The sequence below is a fragment of the Dendronephthya gigantea genome, unplaced genomic scaffold, assembly GCF_004324835.1.
Source record: "Dendronephthya gigantea isolate DGI-Jeju-01 unplaced genomic scaffold, DenGig_1.0 000213F, whole genome shotgun sequence".
NCBI lineage: Eukaryota > Metazoa > Cnidaria > Anthozoa > Malacalcyonacea > Nephtheidae > Dendronephthya > Dendronephthya gigantea.
In genome coordinates this window covers 208,223-230,423 of record NW_021163223.1, presented here as the reverse complement: position 1 = coordinate 230,423, position 22,201 = coordinate 208,223, and the positions used below count along the sequence as shown (strand labels likewise).

Here is a 22,201-nt window from a genome sequence, read left to right as displayed (position 1 = left end):
TTGATGTTTTCATCTGTACTACCTTATTCGATCCCACCATAGACAATCCAAAAGACAAAAGGATTGTCTATGATTCCACGAAACATCATGCATGAATGGAAAAGTAATTAATGATTGCAAATGGCCGAAAATTATATTTATCCACGTGTTCGTTACAGTAAACTTGAACTTAACGTATGAATGGATGCATGAATAGAAAAGTAATTAATGATTGCGAATGGCTGAAAATTATATATACCGACGTGTTCGTTACATTAAACTTCAACTTAACGTATGAATGGAAAAGTAATTAATGATTGCGAATGCCGAAAATTATATATACCGACGTGTTCGTTACATTAAACTTCAACTTAACGTATTCATCCTGAAGTGTTAAACCAGTGAAATCGTCTAATCTCTTATCTCTACGTTCGAGCCATTTTTGACATCGTTTTAAGTCACAGTTTCTTGCGATTTTAGAATCATGAAATCAACTGAAATTATCGTGTTAATGATTGTCTGTCTGGGTGCTTTTTGTGCTGTCAATGGTAAACGGTGCCGCCCGGGAATTTGGTGCCGCTCTCAAGCAGACAAAATGAAGGCTAACAAAGCAGCAAGACGTGAAGGGATCGTTGGGGATAGAGATTCTAACTTTCAATATCGCAGAATGAGAGGAGATGACGCGGGAAACATGCAGGGTCGACATCGAGCGTGAATTTTAAGGATATTTGGGCCATTATTGATAGTATTTCAATAGCTAATAATTCGCATATATATTCGAATTAATTGCTTGGTCCACTTCAATAAATATCTTTATTAAAATCGCTATTACTTCATTGACATTGATTACATTGAATTCTAAAACCTTATTTAATTAATTTTCAAATAATTACGCATAATTTTATCTGTAGAAATGATCCCCGGGCTGTAGTAGTCAAGGACGCTCCAGTATTTTTTGTTTCATACCGTCACTCAACTGTTTAGCAGATCGTAAAGATTACTGTCATCAGAAGTGAGCACATTTGGTGTGGCCTTGCTTTGAATCATAGTTTCCTGGGCTAGGGTGACCTGAGGCAGCTGCTGTGGACGTGGTACGGTAGATAATGGTTGTGTATTCAGTTGTCCTTGGCTTTGTGAGCGCTGAACAAGTTGGGCAAGCATAACCTGCGATGCTGATAAAGGTTGCTGCTTTACAAGTGATGATTTTTGTTGCAGTTGCTGCTGCTGTTGTTGTGTAAGAGTTTGTTGTGCTTGCTGCAATTGCATTTGCTGCTGTTGTTGATTAGTATCTTGCTGCTGCAACTTCGAATTGCGTTGTCGTTCTGCGTCTTCATTCTGATCTGATTGTCGTTGTTGTAATGATGGCTGTTCTTGCATGTCTTGTTGCACAGGTTGCTGTGATGACTGTTGCTTCTGTTGCAATTGTTGCAGTTGTTGCTGCTGGTTCGTCTGTTGTTGTTGTTGTTGTTGTTGTTGGGACTGCTGCTGCTGCTGTTTATTCTGCTGAATTTGCTGTTGTTGGTTTTGTTGGATCTGTTGCTGATGTAACTGTTGTTGCTGAACTAATTTTTTAAGTTGCAGTTGCTGAACTAGTTTTTGCTGCTGCTGTTGTAGTGGTGATGGTTGTTGGTTACGTGGTTGGTTATGTTGTTGTAGTAATTGTTGATTTTGTTGCTGTTGCAATTGTTGTTGTTGTTTTAATTGTTGCAGTTGCTGTTTCAGCACAATCTGTTGCTTCTGTTGTTGTAATTTTTGCTGCAATTGCTGAAGTTGTTGTTGCTGTTGGTTTAATGTTGCTTGTGGTAACTGTTGTTGACCCTGCGATTGCAAGACTTGTTGTTGTTGTTGTTGTTGTTGTTGCTGTTGCATTTGTTGTAAGTGAGATTGACGTTTTTGCAGCTGCTGTTGTGGCAGTTGTTTGTTCTTTTGTAACTGCTGAATTGCCATCATCAGTTGTGCTTGATTACTGATTGAAGAATTACCAGCTCCAGCAGTGGTGGCTCCTTGACTAAGCACTTGTGGTTGTTGCTGTTGCTGCTGCTGCTGTTGTTGTTGTTGTTGTTGTTGTTGTTGTTGTTTGTGTTTGTTGTTTGTTGTTGTTGTTGTTGTTGCTGCTGCTGTTGTTGTAAAGACCTAAAATGTTGTTGCTATAAAATGAAAGAATGAGGTATTAAAATTGATTGATACAGAGTCAAGTTATTTTTTACTGACTGATAATTTTTATGAGGATACATAGTGCGCTTTCCATTAAGCGGCCAAAATGGTCAGACCGGTCATATTTTAAATTGAAATATTGGGTATTTCGTTAAGAATATAGCGATAAAACTATATTTCCTGTGCTAGGCAGATGTAAATAACGATAAACTTGAATGCAGCGTTCTTGAACACTCTAAAATACCATGCAGTAATCTGTCTGTAGCGAGACACAACAGGACCGGTCTGGCCGTTTTTACCGTAAAAAGGAAAGCGCCCATAGATTAAAGGAAAATTGCAGTAGAAACAGATTTCAGAATCTGACTAAAATTTCAAGTTCGGTTCAGAACTCCCCTCACACAAGAGTAGGGTCGCAGCTCCTCGCAAGAATGATTTTGACTGGCTGAACTTTACAATACATTTCTGTTTCAACCAATAGCATAGCTACGTTCTTTACAAAGCATCGAAAAGCATTATCCAATTGGACGAAAGCTTCCGAGCACTGCGACATGACCCTCACACAATAATGTCTTCAAGTTTTACTACAGTACTAAGTTTACGCGATTGATAAAGTACGAGGAGTTTTCTTTTCTTTCTTTTCTTGTAGTTTCTCTCAGTCGTCGATCTCGTATTGCCGTCTTAATCTTAAGCTCATTACTGGAGATACTGTTTTTAAAAAAGAAGAGTCATGGGACGAAATTTTATTACCTGTTTTATCATTTGCATCAGTTCATTATTTGGCAAACCCTGGGGACGAGGTTGCTGCTGCGCAAGAAGAGTATTCATTTTCTGTGGTTGTTGTTGTTGTTGCTGTTGTTGTTGTTGTTGTGAGATGTTCCCTCCAGCGCTGAGGTTAGGTTTGTTAATCTAAAAATATTATATCAATTAATACAGACCTCTCCTCCTATTACCAGAAGAGACAGATGCTAGCGCGATGTGATTTTTGCTCAGATTTGTCGCTTCATGATGTCTTTCCAATGCAAAAACATCGATTGTTCCTGGAGTTTTGAAAAATCGAGTCTATTTGCTCTTTACTTTATTGCCTTTCAGCCTAAATTTTCACCTCTCCTATCGTTTGCACGGTGGGACGTACAACTTGAGGCCGGGAACAACTAAATTGAGCGTTTTTATCAGTGCAATAATAACATGTTTCAGTTCTTCATCAGCGGTCTTTTGCGTAATCAGCGCATGTGAAGTATGGGAAGGTTTTCGCGCCACGGAGAAAGATAGAGAAATACAAACGTCTATTATTTTTATCGTGGCTACCACTCGAAATCACAAAGGTATATTGAATCTGCGACCTTTGGTTTGCTAACTCAGGGTAGCACCATGACAATGAATTGCCATGCACATGAATTACCACCACAAACGTTTATTATTTACCTGCAAGGGCGCTTGCATGTCAGGGATGATTTTTTGTGGAGATTGATTATTGGGAAGTACAAGCGGTAATTGTCCTCGTTGTTGCACCTGTTGTTGTACTTGATGTTGCTGCTGGTGTAACTGTTGTTGTTGCTGTTGCAGTTGTAATTGCTGCATCTTGTCGTGCTGGATTTTCATTGCCTGCAACTACAGACAATAACGGTTGACGAAAGAAATATCAATTCTGCAATACTCAGTCGATCATGCGTGGCCTAACTATAGTTTCGGGGCCGGATGTATCAAGCCCGTTTAGCTTAAACGGTGGATAAGTCAAAATTAAATAACACTCTTACATCTCTCTTGAATGGGTCAACTTGAATATTATGCACTGAATATGTAGTTGTAAACAGTATATTTGCTTTAAGGTTAAAAACATTTAGTTCGCTTGTTGAATAAAACGATAGACTCGCTTTCTATTTTGAATTTATCCACCGTTTAAGCTAAACGGGTTTGATACAACCGGCCTCCGATATAAATTGGACACCGATCATTTCAGATCACCTCGTAATAATTCTGTTTCAGTGGTTTCAGACTCCTCAGTAAACCCTGGTGCGCGGGAAAGAGCTAGTGCTACTGTAAGCACATTTTATGCTCGTACTTATTTATTGATATATCGCACCATAATATACAATCTTCGTTCGTTGGCCTAAATCTACTCACGCGATTGGTCAAAATCAATAACGTGGTTTCTTGTTGCCTGGCGACAGATCATGGCAATCATAATTTATTCGCAATATTATAACCCATGAAAATCATGGTTTATTCAAAAATGACAGCCTGCAACGAAGCTTAGATCTTCAATGCAGCAATCAATGAACTCAGATTGTATATTAAAAGTGTTAGAGACTTTATGTTCGTGTTTTGTTTACAAATAAACGCACTTTCTGACCATACAATGAACTCACCATACAATGAACACTCACAACAGTCTCTAACCTTTAAATACACACTTATAGCTGATCGACAATATTCGCAATTAACAGGAAAGCTAAATAAGCTTTGTAATGCTCGATATTTTACATACCACTTGTTGCTTCTTATGTTCCTCGATCACTTTCTACAAAAGACAAGAGAGCATTGCCATTGAATCGCTTCGTTAACGGTAAAACAACTAAAACGTCTATTTTATAGGTTTCTTCAAACTACTGTACTCGGGATCTTTTAATAACACTGACTTACTTTTATTGCACCCATGAATTTTTTCTGAAATCAAAAGAAATAAAAAAAATATTAATAATACAACTTATCAATTATTTAAAAGAATTTACAGTCTGTGTTCGGCAATAGCACGTCATAAGTGACGTCATAACCCGGAATAGGATAATTTAACACACACGCGTCATAATGGCGACGAAAATGTCGTATCCAAGTTATTACGCCATACCAGTGACGATGATATTTAACTTTCCAATGAGCGGAAATATCAAACACGAATGCTGGCAAACAAAGTTATAAATATAAAGTCCATTCTTTTTAATAAACTATAATTTCTCATATGTTCGGCCTCATAATAATTGGTAACTATTAGCAAGAGGACGTAATTCTTTATACAAGACATTTATATGTAGGAGTTAAATTCTAGAGGTTTAAAGGGTATTAATTTCGATCGGAATTAAGATATACACACTTCAAATTTAAGCCAGGAACAGTTGATGGAAAAATGAGTCAACTATCGGTCCTTCGGCGGGAATCGAACCTACGCAATTGCGATGCAGGTGCAATGCTCTTGCCACCGAAATTTCTTTAATATCAAACTTTACCTGATCAATTGGTATTAATCCAACAAAGGCCCGTTTTCGTGGACTGAATATTAGCAACAATATTTTGACATCACATTGGTTATTCCCATTTACAAAATGAACGCATCCAGCCTGAAACGGTACAGAAAGCGATACATATTATTGGATGATTACCGAGGATACCGTATAGTGGTTAGGTTCGTTCGGCTCCAGACAGATTTTCACACATTTCTTGAGCGTCGCTTCAACGTTTTGTTCCATTTTTAGTGCTAAAACATGCCTTTTGTTCAAATCAAAATTAAATGACGTTGCCTACTTCTAGATGAACGTTGAAACCAATCTCTAAATATCTGCGCAGAAACGTCAAATCGAACAACTGTGAAAACTAACGCGACAACTATATGCATTTAATGGTCTACCTGAATCCACGGTATATACTCTAGACTTATCTGATTAGTACTGACCTGTTCGTCCACTGACCTGTTCGTCCACTACTAAGTCAGTGGGGCTAGTAACTATGTCATGCAGAAAAATTCGGGGTTCGTGGAAGATAGACATCTGATATTTAATTAAAAATACTCGTTGACATCAGAAAACGTCTTGGGAACACCGCAGAAATTGGTTTTTATGAGGTTTCAACCCGGAAATCTAATCACTGGTTCACAATTGTGCATTTCTGTATCGCTTTCAAGGAGAAAACTATTGAATAACTTTAAAAAGTTTAATTTTTCTTCTGAATACGCATTCTGCATTCTGATTAGCTTTTGACAGCTCATCATACACATCTGACAGCTGTGAAATGGCCATTTTGAGGCTTTAAGTATACACATGAAGGTTATTAATTCAGACGATTCGTTTTTCAAATCTTTTGTACCAGACATATTTTTTTTGTATTTATAAATTTTTTTCTCACCAAGTTTGAAGCGTAAGTATTGAGACTGCGGCTAAGTATATCTTTTAATTTTACCAATTTCCGCGGTGTCTGACTTGGGTATATTATGAACTGGGATCCAATATTACATATTCACTCATTACTGTAATAATCACTTACAAATCGAACACGACTGGTCGCCATTACTCGATACAAGGCTCTTAGAGATTCGAGATTCGATTTGCAGCAAAGTGGAAACTGACCGTTTTTGAATTGTGGAGCAATGATCCTAAATTTGTCTAAAAAAGGCAAAATATTTGGCTTAAGAAATGATTTACTAAGGTTAAAAACTTAACAGGGGGGGAGGGCGATTGTTATCGTTAAGAGGAGCGAGGAAACCAACCATCAGCGAGTTTAACTTCAACTATAGACTTCACGTGATCACACGTACGTCATGTTTTAACACAGCACGGGGATTTATTCAGGGGAAGTTTACAGTACTGCAGACTAGTCATGACCCAAGCAGAGGTTGAAGATTTTTTATTGTTTCTTACAATAGAGTACCTACCAGCAATGACTGAGGTATCAGTTGCATTACCAGTTCCTTTGGCCACTTTTCGGTTTGTCTTGAAATAAATTACAAAAAAAAAGGAAAGTCAAGGCTATATCAACATGTAAGGTGATCAGAAAAATATAAACAAATTCGGTTCGCACAAGCAAACCATGCAGTGGTGTCCACTGAGTCCTATGTAAACGTAGCCTTGGTTAGCGTAGGTAGCCTTGGTTAGCACTGTTTATTGCAGTTTAATATACAATCTTCGTGCATTAGCCTCAATCTACTCACGGGATTGGTCAAAATCAATCACGTGGTTTCTTGTTGCCTGAACTCATGAAAATCATAATTTATTCGCAATAACTCATGAAAATCATAATTTATTCGCAATAACTCATGAAAATCATAATTTATTCGCAATAACTCATGAAAATCATAATTTATTCGCAATAACTCATGAGAATCATAATTTATTCGCAATAACTCATGAGAATCATAATTTATTCGCAATAACTCATGAGAATCATAATTTATTCGCAATAACTCATGAGAATCATGGTTTATTCAAAAATGACAGCCTGCAGCGAAGCTTGGGTCTTCAATGCAGCAATCAATGAACTCAGATTGTATATTAAAAGTGTTAGAGACTTTATGTTCGTGTTTTGTTTACAAATAAACGCACTTGCTGACCATATAATGAACTCGAAATGTGAATATTGTAGGGTTTATTTGTGAACAACGTAAAATTATAGCTTTGATATATTTTGTGTAAGGTCTTGATCATGTCCTGATCCCTTCTACATGCACTCCTACACTGCTCCAGCATCTTTTACTTACAAGGAAGGATTACTTACAAATTATCGGTAGGTGGTGTTGAAACATGGCAAGATAAGACTCTCGTGACTTTGCTCGCAGTACCAGCTTCGGTGCGGATCTGATGATTAGAAAAAAAATAGGGTAGATTTCATTGCGAATGTCTAATCCAAAAAAGCCCGCCTTCCAGTTTCGGTATTTCAAAACGACTACGTTGAAAAAAAACCTAAATTTATCCTCTACAGCAATGTTGATGTTTCACGAGTTTTGGAAGGTGGCTTCGCTTTAGAGGGGAAGGACAGGAACGACTGAACAGGGAAACAAGTATTTAAAGACTGATTTAACATCATTGAAACAATGGATCTATTTTTAGTGGAGTTTGATACTTGTCAGCTTCGCTTCTACTCCCTCTCCCCTCCCTCCGCTCTCCTCCCCCCTGTCCTCTCTCCTCCCTCCGCTCTCCTCCCCCCTGTCCCCTCCCTCCGCTCTTCTCCCCCCTGTCCGCTCTCCTCCCCCCCTGTCCGCTCTCCTCCCCCCGGAATATTTCATGCAATGCAATGGTGGTAAAACATGTGCAATAATTACCGTTTCTTGCCATTTCAAAAAACCTGTCCAAGCTAAGGCTTGTGTTGGCGCACCGGTGGCTGCAGCCCCTTTAAAAAAAAATTCCTTTACTTCAAGTGGTAACCCACCCATATATCCCTGGATATATTCAATTATTTTGTCAGACATACAGTTTTCCAGGGGCCGGTTGTATGAAAGCCGGATAGTGTTTCAATCGCTTTAAATCCCGCTGTTTGGTTTCATTTTGATTAAGTCTTAGTATTCCTAGTGTCCTCTTTTACAGAGGAAAAAACGACTACCCAGTGGATAGCGCTATCCGGCTTTCATACAACCGGCCACAGTCGAGTATTGTCCCTAAATCAAAATAATCGGGCCATGGGTGACAGGTAAAACTTTTTACACACCCAGAAAATATTTGAAATCTTAGAGAATATATATTGCAGGGTTTCAAAATCTGAGGAAATTTCCTTGAAAAATTTCACCACAATAGAACGAGGGTTAATATAAATGTCATTATAACACATTATTCCTCAAACGTTTTTTTTGTCGTTTTTTTTCCATTTCACCCTCATATATTTGGACAAGTATGTGCAGATAAATTATGAAAACCCTGTTTCTTAGGGCTTCATTCCACTGTCGCGCTTTTTGGCACGTACGTACACACACGTAAAAACTTAAAATCTTCTAAGTTGTTGTATAATTTATTTTACCCCAGAAAAAAACATAGAAAATCATCAACAGAATCCAACCCTACGTCAACCTCGTACCCAGGGACCCTACGTATCACTTAAACGATTTTATACTTTTACGTGCGTGTAAGTGCCCTAATACTACAGCATAATCAGCACATTGTGTTGCTGAAGGGTGCCTGAAATAAATGACTACGATTGTTTACCTCCAGTGTTTCCTGGATCAACCACTGTTTGAACAGGATCGGGAACTACAAATTTAGTCGTGTGTAGGATAGATTAGCGATATATTTACTGGAGATGTGGATGGTAGGGGGCGCACCCTCAGTCAAGTGTAGTGAGGGTGCGCATCCCCAAGCCGAGATGCAGAGGGGATGCAGGCGTGTAATTTGGGTATCAATTTGAATTTCGGAGGATTATCTATGTTCAAAAATCCGTATCCAATTATAAGTATTAGGGTCATTTCCGAGGCTCTGGCAATCTACTATAACATTGTCTCATTTCTATACTTTTTTTGAACAAACCTACATTGATGTTTCAGCTGCTGCTTGTGTCACACCCGACGTCAGAGACTGCTCATCACCCCCTATATCACCGCTCCCCCTACATCACCCCCCCCTCTACATCACCGCCCTCCCTACATCACCCCCCTACATCACCCCCCCCGTATAAAACCGCCTTCGAAAAGCTACATGGCATATTTGCCTTTCAAATTAAAAGACTTGCCAATTAAAGTTATTATTGCTGTTTTCGAACAAAACTTTAATCCACTATATGAGAAGATCAATTAATATAAGGTCCTTACCTTCAATTTCTGTACTTGAAATAATCTTGTTTTGTACCGGTGGTAACTCCTTTTTAGGGATGACAGGAGGTGGAATCTGCGGCTGAATGGTTGTAGGATAAACAGCTTGGTCTTCTGAAACTAGAAAAGGAATCATTAACATGGTAACGTCCGTGAGTTGATAAGGGTACATCAGGTCTTAGTTATACGTCGCATTTGGTCGCGTCGAATACAATTCAAACAATAGATCATGAGATGATAAACCTCATTAAGCTTCATTATCATCTCATTATGTACTGTTTCAATTGCATTCGACGAGACCAAATTCGACGTTTAACCTAGGCCTTGATTATGATTACACAATAAGCATTTGCTTAAAATCTGTGTTGTGATGTTTTTTCGTCTCTTCAGAATTTGCCAAACTAAATTCCATACCGCAAGCAGTGAATATTTACGCAGTCTGATTGGGTTACTGAAAATGTGAACAAACTTAATGTTTGGTCTAAAACGATATTCCTTCCTGTTCTAAAACGTAGAATCGAAGCGATACTGTTGCGTGGTGAAGTGAAAAATCGAATGTCCTTACCATGAAAATCAATTCCTTTAAGACACACCATGTGATTCTTTTCTTTTATGAACTCCTTTGGAACGAATGATTTTCTCTTATCAAGATTAGCCTATAAACGGCATTTAGAATATTAGGGACCACGTGTACTGTATATAGTACATAGCTATACGTATTCATTGTACGAAATTATGATTGTATGATAGCACAATTAAGTAATTACATGCATGTAGAAGGTGCATAAAACTATCCTTCTATTACAGTATAATTGGCGAGTCTTTAATATACGACGCGGACGTGACATGAAAACAACCACTAGTGATAAGAACTGTGCAGTTCAAATATGTTTTCCAGGCGACTCTATATTTTCAACTGTGGAAATTTTTACCCAAAATCTGACAGTAGATTTTACTCAAGAAGATTTGGTTCATCATGAATTTCGGTACCATAAAATTTTATTGTGTTGTTACTACCATTTCGGTACCATAAAATTTTATTGTGTTGTTACTACCATTTCGGTACCAATATAATCAGGTTCTTTGAATTCATGATTGCATTGATTAGTAAAGTATTTTAAATAACGTATGTTACCTGGTCAAATATGCTTTGAAATACAGACGTTTTATGAGGTGCAATGACAGAGAGGTTTACTCCATGCTAAATAAAAAAAATTACCATTTAGTACCTATGTAATTTAATAATAATTTAATGTATTTAGCTTAAAAAACAAACACTTCAATTCTACACTGCAATTCCATCTGAGAAATTTAAGACATGCAAGAGGGTTTGAATTATTAGGGCATAGGGGGTAATAACAAAAATGGATATATCCCTTTTAAAAACTACTTTCCCCCTCCTCTCAATTCCTCCATCCACATCTCCGAAACATCCCCAAAGATTGCCCTTAAAAATACAACAAACCTTTCCCATTTGAAAGAGCAAGGTCATCGATGGTCATATCAGAAAACAGATTGCTTTCCAAGCTCTTTGCATTAGGACTGGGTGGCGACATACCCACAATAACACAATATCTCTTCACATTGCACTCTCTCACTCCACCCTCGTGTAAAGGATCAAATATCTCCAGAGCAACACTCATACCATCTGCAAGCAAAGTGTGCCATTCTCCGCCCCCGCCATGACACTTGAATTCTGTGATTTCCCTCAGGAATTTTCGACTGTTCCTCGTTCGACAGACTATTTTAACCGCTGAACCGGGAAGAGCTTCCCGCGTACCATACGTCACCAAAATATAGTTGGTGTTTCCATACTGAAAAATGAAGAAATTTTGGCACTTAATTGGCTGATTCAAAATTATTTCGGACAGCTAGGCCTTAAAAGTTTATAAAATCAGTGAGCACTGACCAGCCAATGACTGCATGGTAAAATATCAGTTTTATTGGCCTGAAATATCTGCAATATACCGAGAGTGAGCAAATGCAGAAAATCACACATTTTGTTATTGCATGTACCTAACCAGTTTCCAGAGAAGAATCCAGATTCACAAATGAAAACAAAATTGCATGTTTATCAAAGGGGATTTTATCTAAATAAGGTCAATTTTTACAAAAGAACTTTGGAAGGGAGGTAGTGCTTCTTAATATTAACCTTGGTATAACAATATGGGACATATATTTGATTGCTGCCTTTGCTAGGGCTGATATAGTTGCTAAATTGCTGTTATAAGTTCTATTTTTACATGATTAGTTTGTCAAAATATACAATCACATGTTTGAGCTTTGTATTGTATAATGATGTCCAAGGAATACAAAGTTATACCTTTGCTTAAGATGACAATTGACAAATTCTGTTACATTTTGTAGATGGCCATAAATATATGAACTGTACGTACTGCATGTATTATGTGCTGTGCTATCTTTGTTAATGTAATTTTATAATTTTCATAGCAATACTTACATTAGCAGCTATTTCTTCCACTGGAACTGGTCCTTCATTGAAGTATCTGTAAGAAAGGAACTAACGTTATTGAATTTTAAAAAATCAATTGAGAACATAAATTATTGACATAATTATATGACATATATGGGTAAATTTATGTATTTGGTAATCATATTGTATGTAGTTTTAAGGAGGCAGGCCTGTTGCCAGGCATAGGGTGGAGTAGAGCACCAGCTTTTTGTTCAAAAATTATCAGAGCTTCCTATGACACTCTGAACGCGCACGAAAAAATTTAAATATGTATTCATATATAATTGTGTACATATTTCCACTACATATTGTCCCTAAATTTAAGTTAAAACTCAAATTCGGCACTGACTCTCTGGGACAGTGGGCCAATGGGTGTGCTTCCCTCGAAAATAAATCATTCAATCCTGCCATAGTCAGGTCTGTAGGCACTTTCCAACTGAGACTGGTTAATTATAAGTTTAAACTATCTAATAATTTCATTCACTACAGTGCTATAATCACTGCGACAAGTGGATACAAGATATTTCTCTTTGTGGTATTTCAACATTGGGAACCTGACTTTTTGGGGTCCGATCAAATATTGCTAGGTCTACTTGGGTTGTGAAATCAAGAAAATATTTATCGCTATTTTCTTGCAGTAGCAAACATATGTAATTTTTAATAGAATATCTCACTACAATAATTCTTTTCAGCAACTAATTCATTATGTGAATGCATAAAAGTGGTTTCCTTGTTAAAATGTTTAATATTTGTTTTAGTTTCACTTTAGGTAATGAATACAATCCTGAACATACAAAGCTGGCTTAATGTTATGACAAATGAATACTTGTGATTGTGGGACACATGCTTTTTCTTTTTCAGTTTCTGACACTTATCCCACTTCTTTTTTTAGATAAAGTCCCCCAGCATGTGACTGAGAGCATTAAAGCTGACTTGTTTTTTCAAAGAGGACCCCATGTCTGACTTTCATGTGAGCTATTTGCTTTATATTATAATTTTACATTAAATAATTGAAAGACCGAGAGATATGCCATATAATGACATCAGCCAAATTTACTTCCTTATAGAATTCCCAGAGCAATAACATGGCCATTAGTATTAACGTGGGATGTAATAAAATGCGAATCATGATCTCTCCCACATAACCATTTTTAGACTTCCTGCTTGCTTCAAGCTAGCTGAAACTAGAGTCCCACTGCCAAATTCAATGATATATTAACAGGAATCACTAAACTATGTAGTTGTAATCCATAAATGACCAATAATAAAACACTGATATGACAGCTAGAAGTGCACAGTAGCTCCACACTGAATAACAAATGTTTGAAGTTGCATGACAAAACCTTTTACCATTGGAGCTTGAACCATGGTGACCAATAACAGTTAATTCTCACAAACAAATAGTAGAGATTAGATTGTTACATTCTTATACTTGCAATTATGAATGTTGATTTAATAAAAGGCTACATTAAAATCTATAATCAAATACATGTGGGAACCATTAAAGAGAAGTTAAAATGCCCATGTTAAGAATGATGAGTCCATTTTGATATTGTCAATCACATTTACTTATTAATAAACAGCCTCTGAGTGTTGTATTATTTAATGTAAAATGTGATTATAAGTTCACGTGTTCACGTTACTCTTTGCAATAAAAGTAGCCATACAAGTAAATCTATCATTCAACTTCCCACAGAATATAAATCAAGGAACAATTATCACTTACTCTATAAATTTCTCAAGATACGATTTGAATTTTCCATAATGTAGCCCAAGACTCGCTGTTCCTTCGATCAAAAAAATTACATCCTTCTCTGTTTCATAAAGCATCATAGAAATGTGTGTCGGAATTTCACTCAGTTATCGTAGATCCGTGCCGTAAAACGGTCAATTTTTTCTATTCCGCTTCATAGACAAACCGAAAGCTTTATTCCCCTCTCTTAAGTCTTGACTGAGTCGATTCTTCCGTGTTTATATCGTATACTTTTAAAACTACGTCTGTTCCTAACCACGTGCGCCATTTCATCCAATCAGAAAAAGATAAACAAATACTTGTTCTTTTTCCCGTGCTTCCGTTTTAAATATAAGGCTTTTCAAATTGAAACCATTTGTTCAGCGCAATTAGGGCCGGTTGTATAAAATTTTTAACTACTTTTTTAATAGTTAAATCCTAGTTAACTCGGAAATATACGACTCTGATTGGCCAATTCTGTCACTAACTAACTAGCCTTTTATGCAACTGGCCCAGAACACCAGCTGTTCGTATAGTTTAGTCAATAAAACATAAATGTCTGTCCGTGATCATTATCTATGTTATTCTCTAACAAGTCGAAATTTATCCCAAAAAGTTCCTATATCTCATCAACTGTTTATTCGTAGGCGTACGTAGCGGTGGAATGGAGTGGGCCGTGAGGAACTGCAGCTCCCCCGCAAGTATGTAGTATTCTTAATAAGTTCGGCTACTTGTAGTCGACATTTGGGCATTTTTGTTGAAATCAACTTTGCACAGAAAAGTGCAACCTCGCAAGCCAGGCTCTTTGAGAAAAGTGTTAAGGCAACTTTTCAAGCACTTTTTATAACATTTTTCAACATTATACCACCAAACCTTTGTAATTTTGGGCAGCTCTTTCCAGCTGGGGAGCCAAGCAGCGATGAAGCTAACGCCCATTCATTTCACACTTGCAATTTTTCCTGCCGGATTTTCTTCTTTTGATAGATGTGAACGAGTGATTTAGTTACTGATGTTCAAATAAAAGCTTTCATACATTCGTAACTAATTACGTATACTCGTTCACATCTATCAAAAGAAGAAAATCGCAGCAAAAGTGTAAACGAGCCTATACTAGATTTTCCTATGGCAGGAATGACCATTCACAATTCATACGTGAAAGAAACCACTTACAGATGTTTAAAATTGAAGCCACTTTCAACATAAATGTACTATGGTACATTGTGTTATGACAATGAACAATATATAGTCTTTATGTCTTATACAGAGTGTGAGTAATAAATATTTGTATAAAATACTATAGAACAGACATCCATACGACTACGCATACGGACTGTTTCAATTTTGCTCTATGAGTTTAGTTTAGTGACATATACGAGAGGGGCGGGTAAGAGGGCGGGGGCAAGGTTGAGAAGGAAGGAGGGGCTTGTTTAGGAAGTAAAAATGCTAGCCGAATCCGCCTACTCAAAAAAAATCCTGGTGGCGCCACGCAAAGTGCGATAACCCTGACTGTAACCGGGAGTCTATCGTTTATATTGGGATTTGCGAAGATTTAATTAATATATTGTATCAACAAAGCAGCTATTTCAGTTGGGACTTGGTATTTCAATAGCATTTTCAATGCTTCAGCAATAAACATTATTATACGCAAATTCACATTCCTATTTCGTTCACGTTATCACGATCACGTTATCACGGCCTGATCGGCCTAGAAATAATGGCTAAACGATCTTGGGTGGTCACGGTCACACGCTTCCACTGCAGAGCTGCAGAAATATTTCATGTAACTGACATGAATTTTTTAAATCAGACGTGATATATTACATTGACACGCTATATGATATATGCGTAATCGTTTCATTGAACTCGTAAGAACCTTTATAAACATTCGTAATCTTTTAGTTTTAGGCCACTTAAATTGAATTTTAACGGCTAAAAATGGATACCCCGTCGTACCATTTCTTACCCATGCATGGTCTCAAAATAATCAAATTCAAACTTTACACTAGAACAGCAGGGATGAGATTATGATACAAATATGAGCTTGGAATATTTCCAGGCATAATATCTGGCCGGTTTGGGTTGTAGAATTACGATCATCGAAATTTAAGGTTAAATGAAACTCAATCAAAAATTTTTGAAAATTGGCAATATGTTTGTAGTGTACAAGTACAAGCTGCCAAGGCCCCCCCCCCTTTCAAAAATAACGGGAAAAGTGCCCTTTTGCTGAGGTAAAGTGCCCTTTTTCTTTGTGGAAACGTCTATGCCAACGCAACAATATAATGATATAAAGTCAACTTTTTTCAACAATAATACGTACCAATGTTAAATGCCCTTTTCATCAGGCAAGTGCTCTAGACGTTAATGCCCCCCCAACTTAAATATGCTTCCTACGCCCCTGCGTACCAGCTAGGCGTATGATCAAATTCACATGATTTTCGGCTCTCTTCATTCTTCAAATCTCATACTGATCTTTAATTTTTCAAAAGGGGTCCAAGCTGACGATCGTCGGACTCGTTTTTTCAGACACATTTCTATGCTTTTTAGTTCCTGCATTAACTCATTCGATTTTCTATCATTCGTCTTTTTGCCGCGATTTTTACTCAGTGTTCTGGGAATTGAACCCAGAGGCCAGGGAATTTCACTATCAAAGTTTAATATTAACATAAATTACATAGGAACATGCATGCCCATCTATTTCTACGAACGAAATTTCTGTTTGTCACTGATTAACCACTGATTATCAAATATCTCTTGAGAGACGTCAATCTTTGCTTTCAATTGGTACTATTTTTGCCCATTTCATCTATTTAATAAGTATTGTTATTAACGAAAATGCATCGAGGCTGGGTACCGGCGCCTCTTAAGTCGAGTAATTCATGAAACTATTAAGAATTTAGTGCATAGAAAGCTACTTTTCTTTCCGAATATCAGAATTGTCTGACTCGTTTCATAATAAAAAATCCAGTCACTTTGGCCCCAAACATGGACACTGTTTTTTTAAGGAGGGAAACCGGAGTACCCGGAGAAAAACCCTCCACCGAAATCGAAATGCCGAAGTTCCGAAACCTATTTCCGAAAAAGCCGAAGTTCCGAAACCTATTTCCGAAATAGCCGAAGTTCCGGAACCTAATGGGGCCCCCCAAACCTAACTATTTACTATTACAAAATACATTTATTTACAACTTATAACCTAAAAAAAAGAACAATATGCATGATCATTAAAAATGTCGCCGCTGCAGCATTGAATATTTGAAACGCCATATTTGAAACGCCATATTTGAAACGCCATGTTTGAAACGCCATATTTGAAGGTTGAAATGGGAATTAGCGCGCGCAATGTCGTGTCAGATAAACCCAGATGTGGATTCTCAATCATGTCCCTAAACCTAACTTAACCTATGGTGCATCCTATATCGCACCCTGGTGATCCTCCACAAACTGGGTTGCATGCCCCTATATGATTGTCCGTTAGTCAAACTCCCATCCAACCTTCCCAGAGACAACATTTTAAGCCTAAAAATGTCGCTCTTTTTGCATGATAGTGCGTCGCATACTTTAACGAATTTTCATTCCAACGTTAACACAATCTTATGTTCCCGCAGAATTACGATTTGTTGAAGTATTTAAGTACCATGTATTGACATCACGTATTTCAACATCGCTTTCAATTTCATTGCATTTTTCGCCGCGATTGCGAGCGCTGCGTTTTAAAGCTGGTTTGTCGACGACGCTTTAACGGTCTGAATGAACCCGGATCATGCATTAATGTCGTTGTCGGCCGAAACAGAACTTAAGGCTGTGTTTTAATCGTCCGTCAGTTGTTCCTAATTCAGACCGTGCGAACTCCACTTACTCCGGCGAAGATTTCAAAGCAAAAATATTCGTCCGAAAGTGCGCAGCGTGCAGCTGAAGACACTCCGTTCCGTATAAAACAATACAGAACAGGTGCCTCAGCGCGAAAAATCATTACAACATGGTACTTAGCGCCACAACAATTTTTCAAATAGAAAAACGCTGTCAATCGGCGCTTATAACGTGGACCCCATAAGACAGCTTTCAGTTTAGATCTGAATTCTAAGTGAAAAATATCTTGGAGCACAACGTTAACCGAACGCGCGCACTACGATAACGCTCGTCTGACTGAAGATCAAGAACAGCCATGCAAACTGGATATTAAAAACCAGTTTTCGGGAAAAAATCGATGAACATTGGCAGCTGCATGTGTTCTTAGTCTTCATCAGACGCTCCTGGTGGTTTGAAAGACTGCGCGCGCTGCTTTCATTTTGAAGAGTCGTCGTCGATTACCAAGTTGGAATCAAAATCCGCCAACTCTTATTGCGCGATCGAAATTGAAAGCCTGCATTTATAATTTTAAGTTCTGTCACGTTTTTGTTGTGAAAACAGCCATCATTATTGATGGTCCTATGACATGCATGAAGCTAATTTTCTTTGATGAAAATGTATGATGCCAAACTTAGTTGAGGTATCATGTATCTAATTCAAACCTCGCACATGCGACCGAGGAACCATGCAACTAGCAAAATTACACCTCAACTTTCAGTGTGAATATTGTTCATTCACTTCATTATTTCATCTCAGATTTTAACGTGAAAAATCATGCGCCAAATTTTGAAATTTCATGAACACCACCAGGAGATCTCAAACCCAGACTTAACAATAACCTATTTGTTATTTCATGCAAAGCTTATCTGGAAGTTCTGGATTCGAGATTGAACTACAGTATACCTATAGTACCTATAGTATGAACCTGAAAGTTTTTAGTCATCCTCTTCATCTTTAATCCAATGCAGCAGCTGAATTAGCGGTCGTTGTACATATCAGTGGTCGTCGATCTGTCATCGCATTTGTCTTCGGTCGTCGTCGTCGCGTCGTCCCTTGAATCATCGTCGGTCGTCTTCGACGTATACGTCTTCGTCATCTTTATACAATCCGATGAACATTCGAAGTCAATTAAGGATTATCTAAACCTTGCACAGTTCGTCCTTCTGAACTTCCGTTCAGTCGTTTTAAGAACCTCAGTTTCAGTTCGTATTCGTTTTCAGGCTTCAGTTGGTTCTCAGAACCTTAATTCGATTTTCACTTCGGAACTTCAAGTTTTTAGAACAGCTTACAGCCTTCGATTCAAATCAACACCAACGGTCACTCTGGCGTAGGAAGATCAATGCATGTGGTTGGGTCAATTAGGATGTTCAGTTTAAGCGATTGGAAACTTCTAATCAGGACAAAGATGGTTTCATTTCGTCCAGTGTCTTGATCTGATTGTTCATGATCACATGTTGTTTAATGGATCATTTGCTTTTGACCTCCGTCATGGCTTATACTTCATGTTAAGATTGGATCATAAAGGCAATAACAATTTGCACGCAAAAGCATAATTTAGCCTGAATATAATTTTATCCAAAAAACTAATTAAAATATCGTATTGAAAAGTATTTTCAATTCCCTAAAGAACCTATTCCTGCATATAGTCAGGAAACAAATTAATCCTAAAAATTATTAGCTCAAATGTTTGTTTTTGGTGCAAGCGAAATCATGAATGCTTGCGTGTTTTTTCACTTTAAACCGATGCAGACTAGAGCATTATATACTATAAACCCCTTGCTAAAATCGTTTATCATGCTCGTAGGTTTAGGCGCTCACGGGAGCGGATTATTTTGCCTATAGCTGATGCTTCAACACAGAAATACAAATGAGGGGCCCCTTTCACCCGTATTTCCTCATTGTTAGAAGCGGCCAGTTAAATCCAACTGGTTGGATAGCCTAAACTGCGAGTTCGAAAATTGAAACTCAAGAAAGGTAAACTGAATATTATGCAATAGTCTAAGCATCACATGCACGCTTCAAGAATGATTTTGATAGTCAAATGCCAAACAACTAAAGAAAATGTTCCCGTCAGAAATGACTCGCGTTGTTAAATTCCGACCCTCTGCATATAGCAAGGTCAATAAATAAGGACATAACATGACTGTAAGCATATAGCAAAGTCAGGAAGTACAAAATACGATCATAAGCGTATAGCAGCGATACCTAGAAGTACGTTTAGAACCTGACTGTGAACATACAGCTTTACAGCGAGTCTTAGCAAACATGACCCGTACGCATATAGCAAAGGTCTGGGAACGAGTACAAATGCCAGTCAAAAGGACATCTCCAAAAATTCAAACATGTGAGACTTCAATTAGGCGAGTTTCTGAAAATCATTCCATCCGTGTACACTGTAGACCTTCTGCTCAATTTCCGAATACCTTTGAGGTTCCAGATGTGCTCTTGAAGTACAAGCCTTCGTGAACACTCCAGGAACTTCGCAGTTCAGTTGCTTGGACCAAAACAAGCTCCGGACGCTCGGCTGCGAAGTCGACTCTCCCCGAATGCCAATCGGGCCCGCAGGCCTCCCGAAAGATGAACACACGAAGGGCGGCGCCTCCCCCCACATGCACACAACTGACACCCGGGGAAAATCAACATCACAGTCGATCATTCAAAGCATGCTCCGGTACAGGCGACTGAACTACGAAGTCACTGGAGCATTCACAAAGATTCCTACTTCAAGAGCACAACTGAAACCTCGAAAGCATTCAGAAATTGCACAAAAGGACAACAATGGACAAAAATGAAATAATCCCCATGCCCTCACCCCATTGAAGTCCAACTTGTTATCATCAATTTCCTTGCCCTTGAAAGTGGCACCTGCAATTTTTATTAGAAAACGTCGGACGCATTTGCGAGCGCTTAAGGATTGCCTTCAGTCACCTTTCTTGGGGCGTTTCCTTCGAAGATAGCGAACGATTCTTTCTAAAAATTGGAAAAAGAGAATTGATGAACAAAAATTGACAGGGAAAAGCTTGAAACTATGTACCAACATGTAAAGCCAGTATATTTATAGATATTTGTTCAGTTTCTACAAATTAATCGTAAGGAACATTTTGATGTTTTAACACTTCATTGACAAATTCAGTGAAAATAGTTTTTTTGAGATTAGTGTCATCAACGCTGTTAATTTGTCGGTGACGCCGATATCTATGCGGGGTGGTACACGAAGGCACAGACGAAAAACAGTCCATGCAAAGATCTGTGGGACGTTTTACATTGGATTTGTAGAAAACCTTTAATCTTGCTCCGATAACGTTTGTGTATTGTGTTTTAACGGGGTCTAGATTTTGTGAAACGACTCTATAGATAGAATTATAGACAGTCTGGCCTTATAAAACGAGTTGGAAGAAGTATAAGGTTCAAATTAAGTTAATAAGGACGATCATATCACAAATAAGAATACAAAGAGTTAACTTCGCTGAAATTCAAACGGAGCCAATTTAAAAGTACACTCATTAAAAGCAGAGTCCCATTGATTCATAAAACAAATCGACAAACTTATTAAAGAGTTTGAAATTTAAACGAAACCAATTTATAAGTTCTCATCACCTGCATAAATGATCGATTTATACAAAGAAAACAAATCGAAAACCCATTACATGCATGCCCATGGCCCATAGAGAATTATAATGTAAAATCTGGTGTCGCATGAACTAACCATGAACTAACCGCATGAACTGGTCATTTCCCTTCAAATCTTGCGCTTTTTCTCCCGTTTTTGCTCTAAAGTGACAAGAAATGGCAGTGTAAGTGTTTGAAAACGTATGATGGTTGAACTAGTTTAATATTTAGAAAAAATCGGTCTGTATATATGGTGGCAGCCGGCATTAAAAATGTTTGCATGCATTCAGACTCAACAAAACGCGTTGATCCATTACGGAGAACATTTAGAAATAGGTTATCTTTAAGTATAAATACCTGTACAGACGTAGTCATCAACAGCGCTAACAAGATAGACGCCTTGTTAGTTGATCATGAAAGGTTCGCTTCTCGTGGACTTGAAGATTTTTCACAATTCTATGTCCAAAACGTCTAGCCCCAACAAGGAAATGTTCAATAATGACTTTCTGTATCAAAGCACGCCCAACTCCTCTCCAAATTTCCCTCCTTACGTCATCAAATTATTTGGCTCTGATTGGTCAGCAAGAACAAGGAATGCATGCTATTGTTTTTAACTGAACGAGAGCACAAGTAATTTGCATGCTTTACTAAACTTTCAAAAGAAAGAATTCGGGGCTCAATCCTGTGAAGAAGTAAACAAGATTATGCATATGAAGCTGTTATTTCACATATGTCAAAAAGAGCGAGAAAGCCTGTTTTGTGTCGAGTCGGACGAAGTCACTACACGGCGCATTAAAAATATAACATGTGAAATATTCGCTTCCATTTTTTCGTAAAACTAATATCGCAAGCTTGGATATTTTAAAAACCTACGCCAGTGCATTCCATGCGCTTGTCAGTCATTATACTAGTACAA

The 22,201-nt window shown here is 37.8% G+C and overlaps 1 protein-coding gene across 1 annotated transcript; it reads right to left on the bottom strand.

Moving 5' to 3' along the window:
- Nucleotides 1-777: 777 nt before the first annotated feature.
- On the bottom strand, nucleotides 778-14,076 carry LOC114539701 (mediator of RNA polymerase II transcription subunit 25-like). The gene is given in 20 exon segments (XM_028560316.1): nucleotides 778-2,049; nucleotides 2,085-2,126; nucleotides 2,881-3,039; nucleotides 3,556-3,741; nucleotides 4,619-4,651; nucleotides 4,774-4,797; nucleotides 5,355-5,465; nucleotides 6,385-6,444; nucleotides 6,447-6,503; nucleotides 6,773-6,830; nucleotides 7,612-7,691; nucleotides 8,156-8,223; nucleotides 9,030-9,074; nucleotides 9,629-9,748; nucleotides 10,194-10,284; nucleotides 10,764-10,829; nucleotides 11,094-11,105; nucleotides 11,107-11,442; nucleotides 12,090-12,135; nucleotides 13,828-14,076. Coding segments are annotated over 20 exon segments (2,799 nt in total). The 5' UTR covers nucleotides 13,935-14,076; the 3' UTR covers nucleotides 778-951.
- Between the last annotated feature and the right edge of the window lie 8,125 nt (nucleotides 14,077-22,201).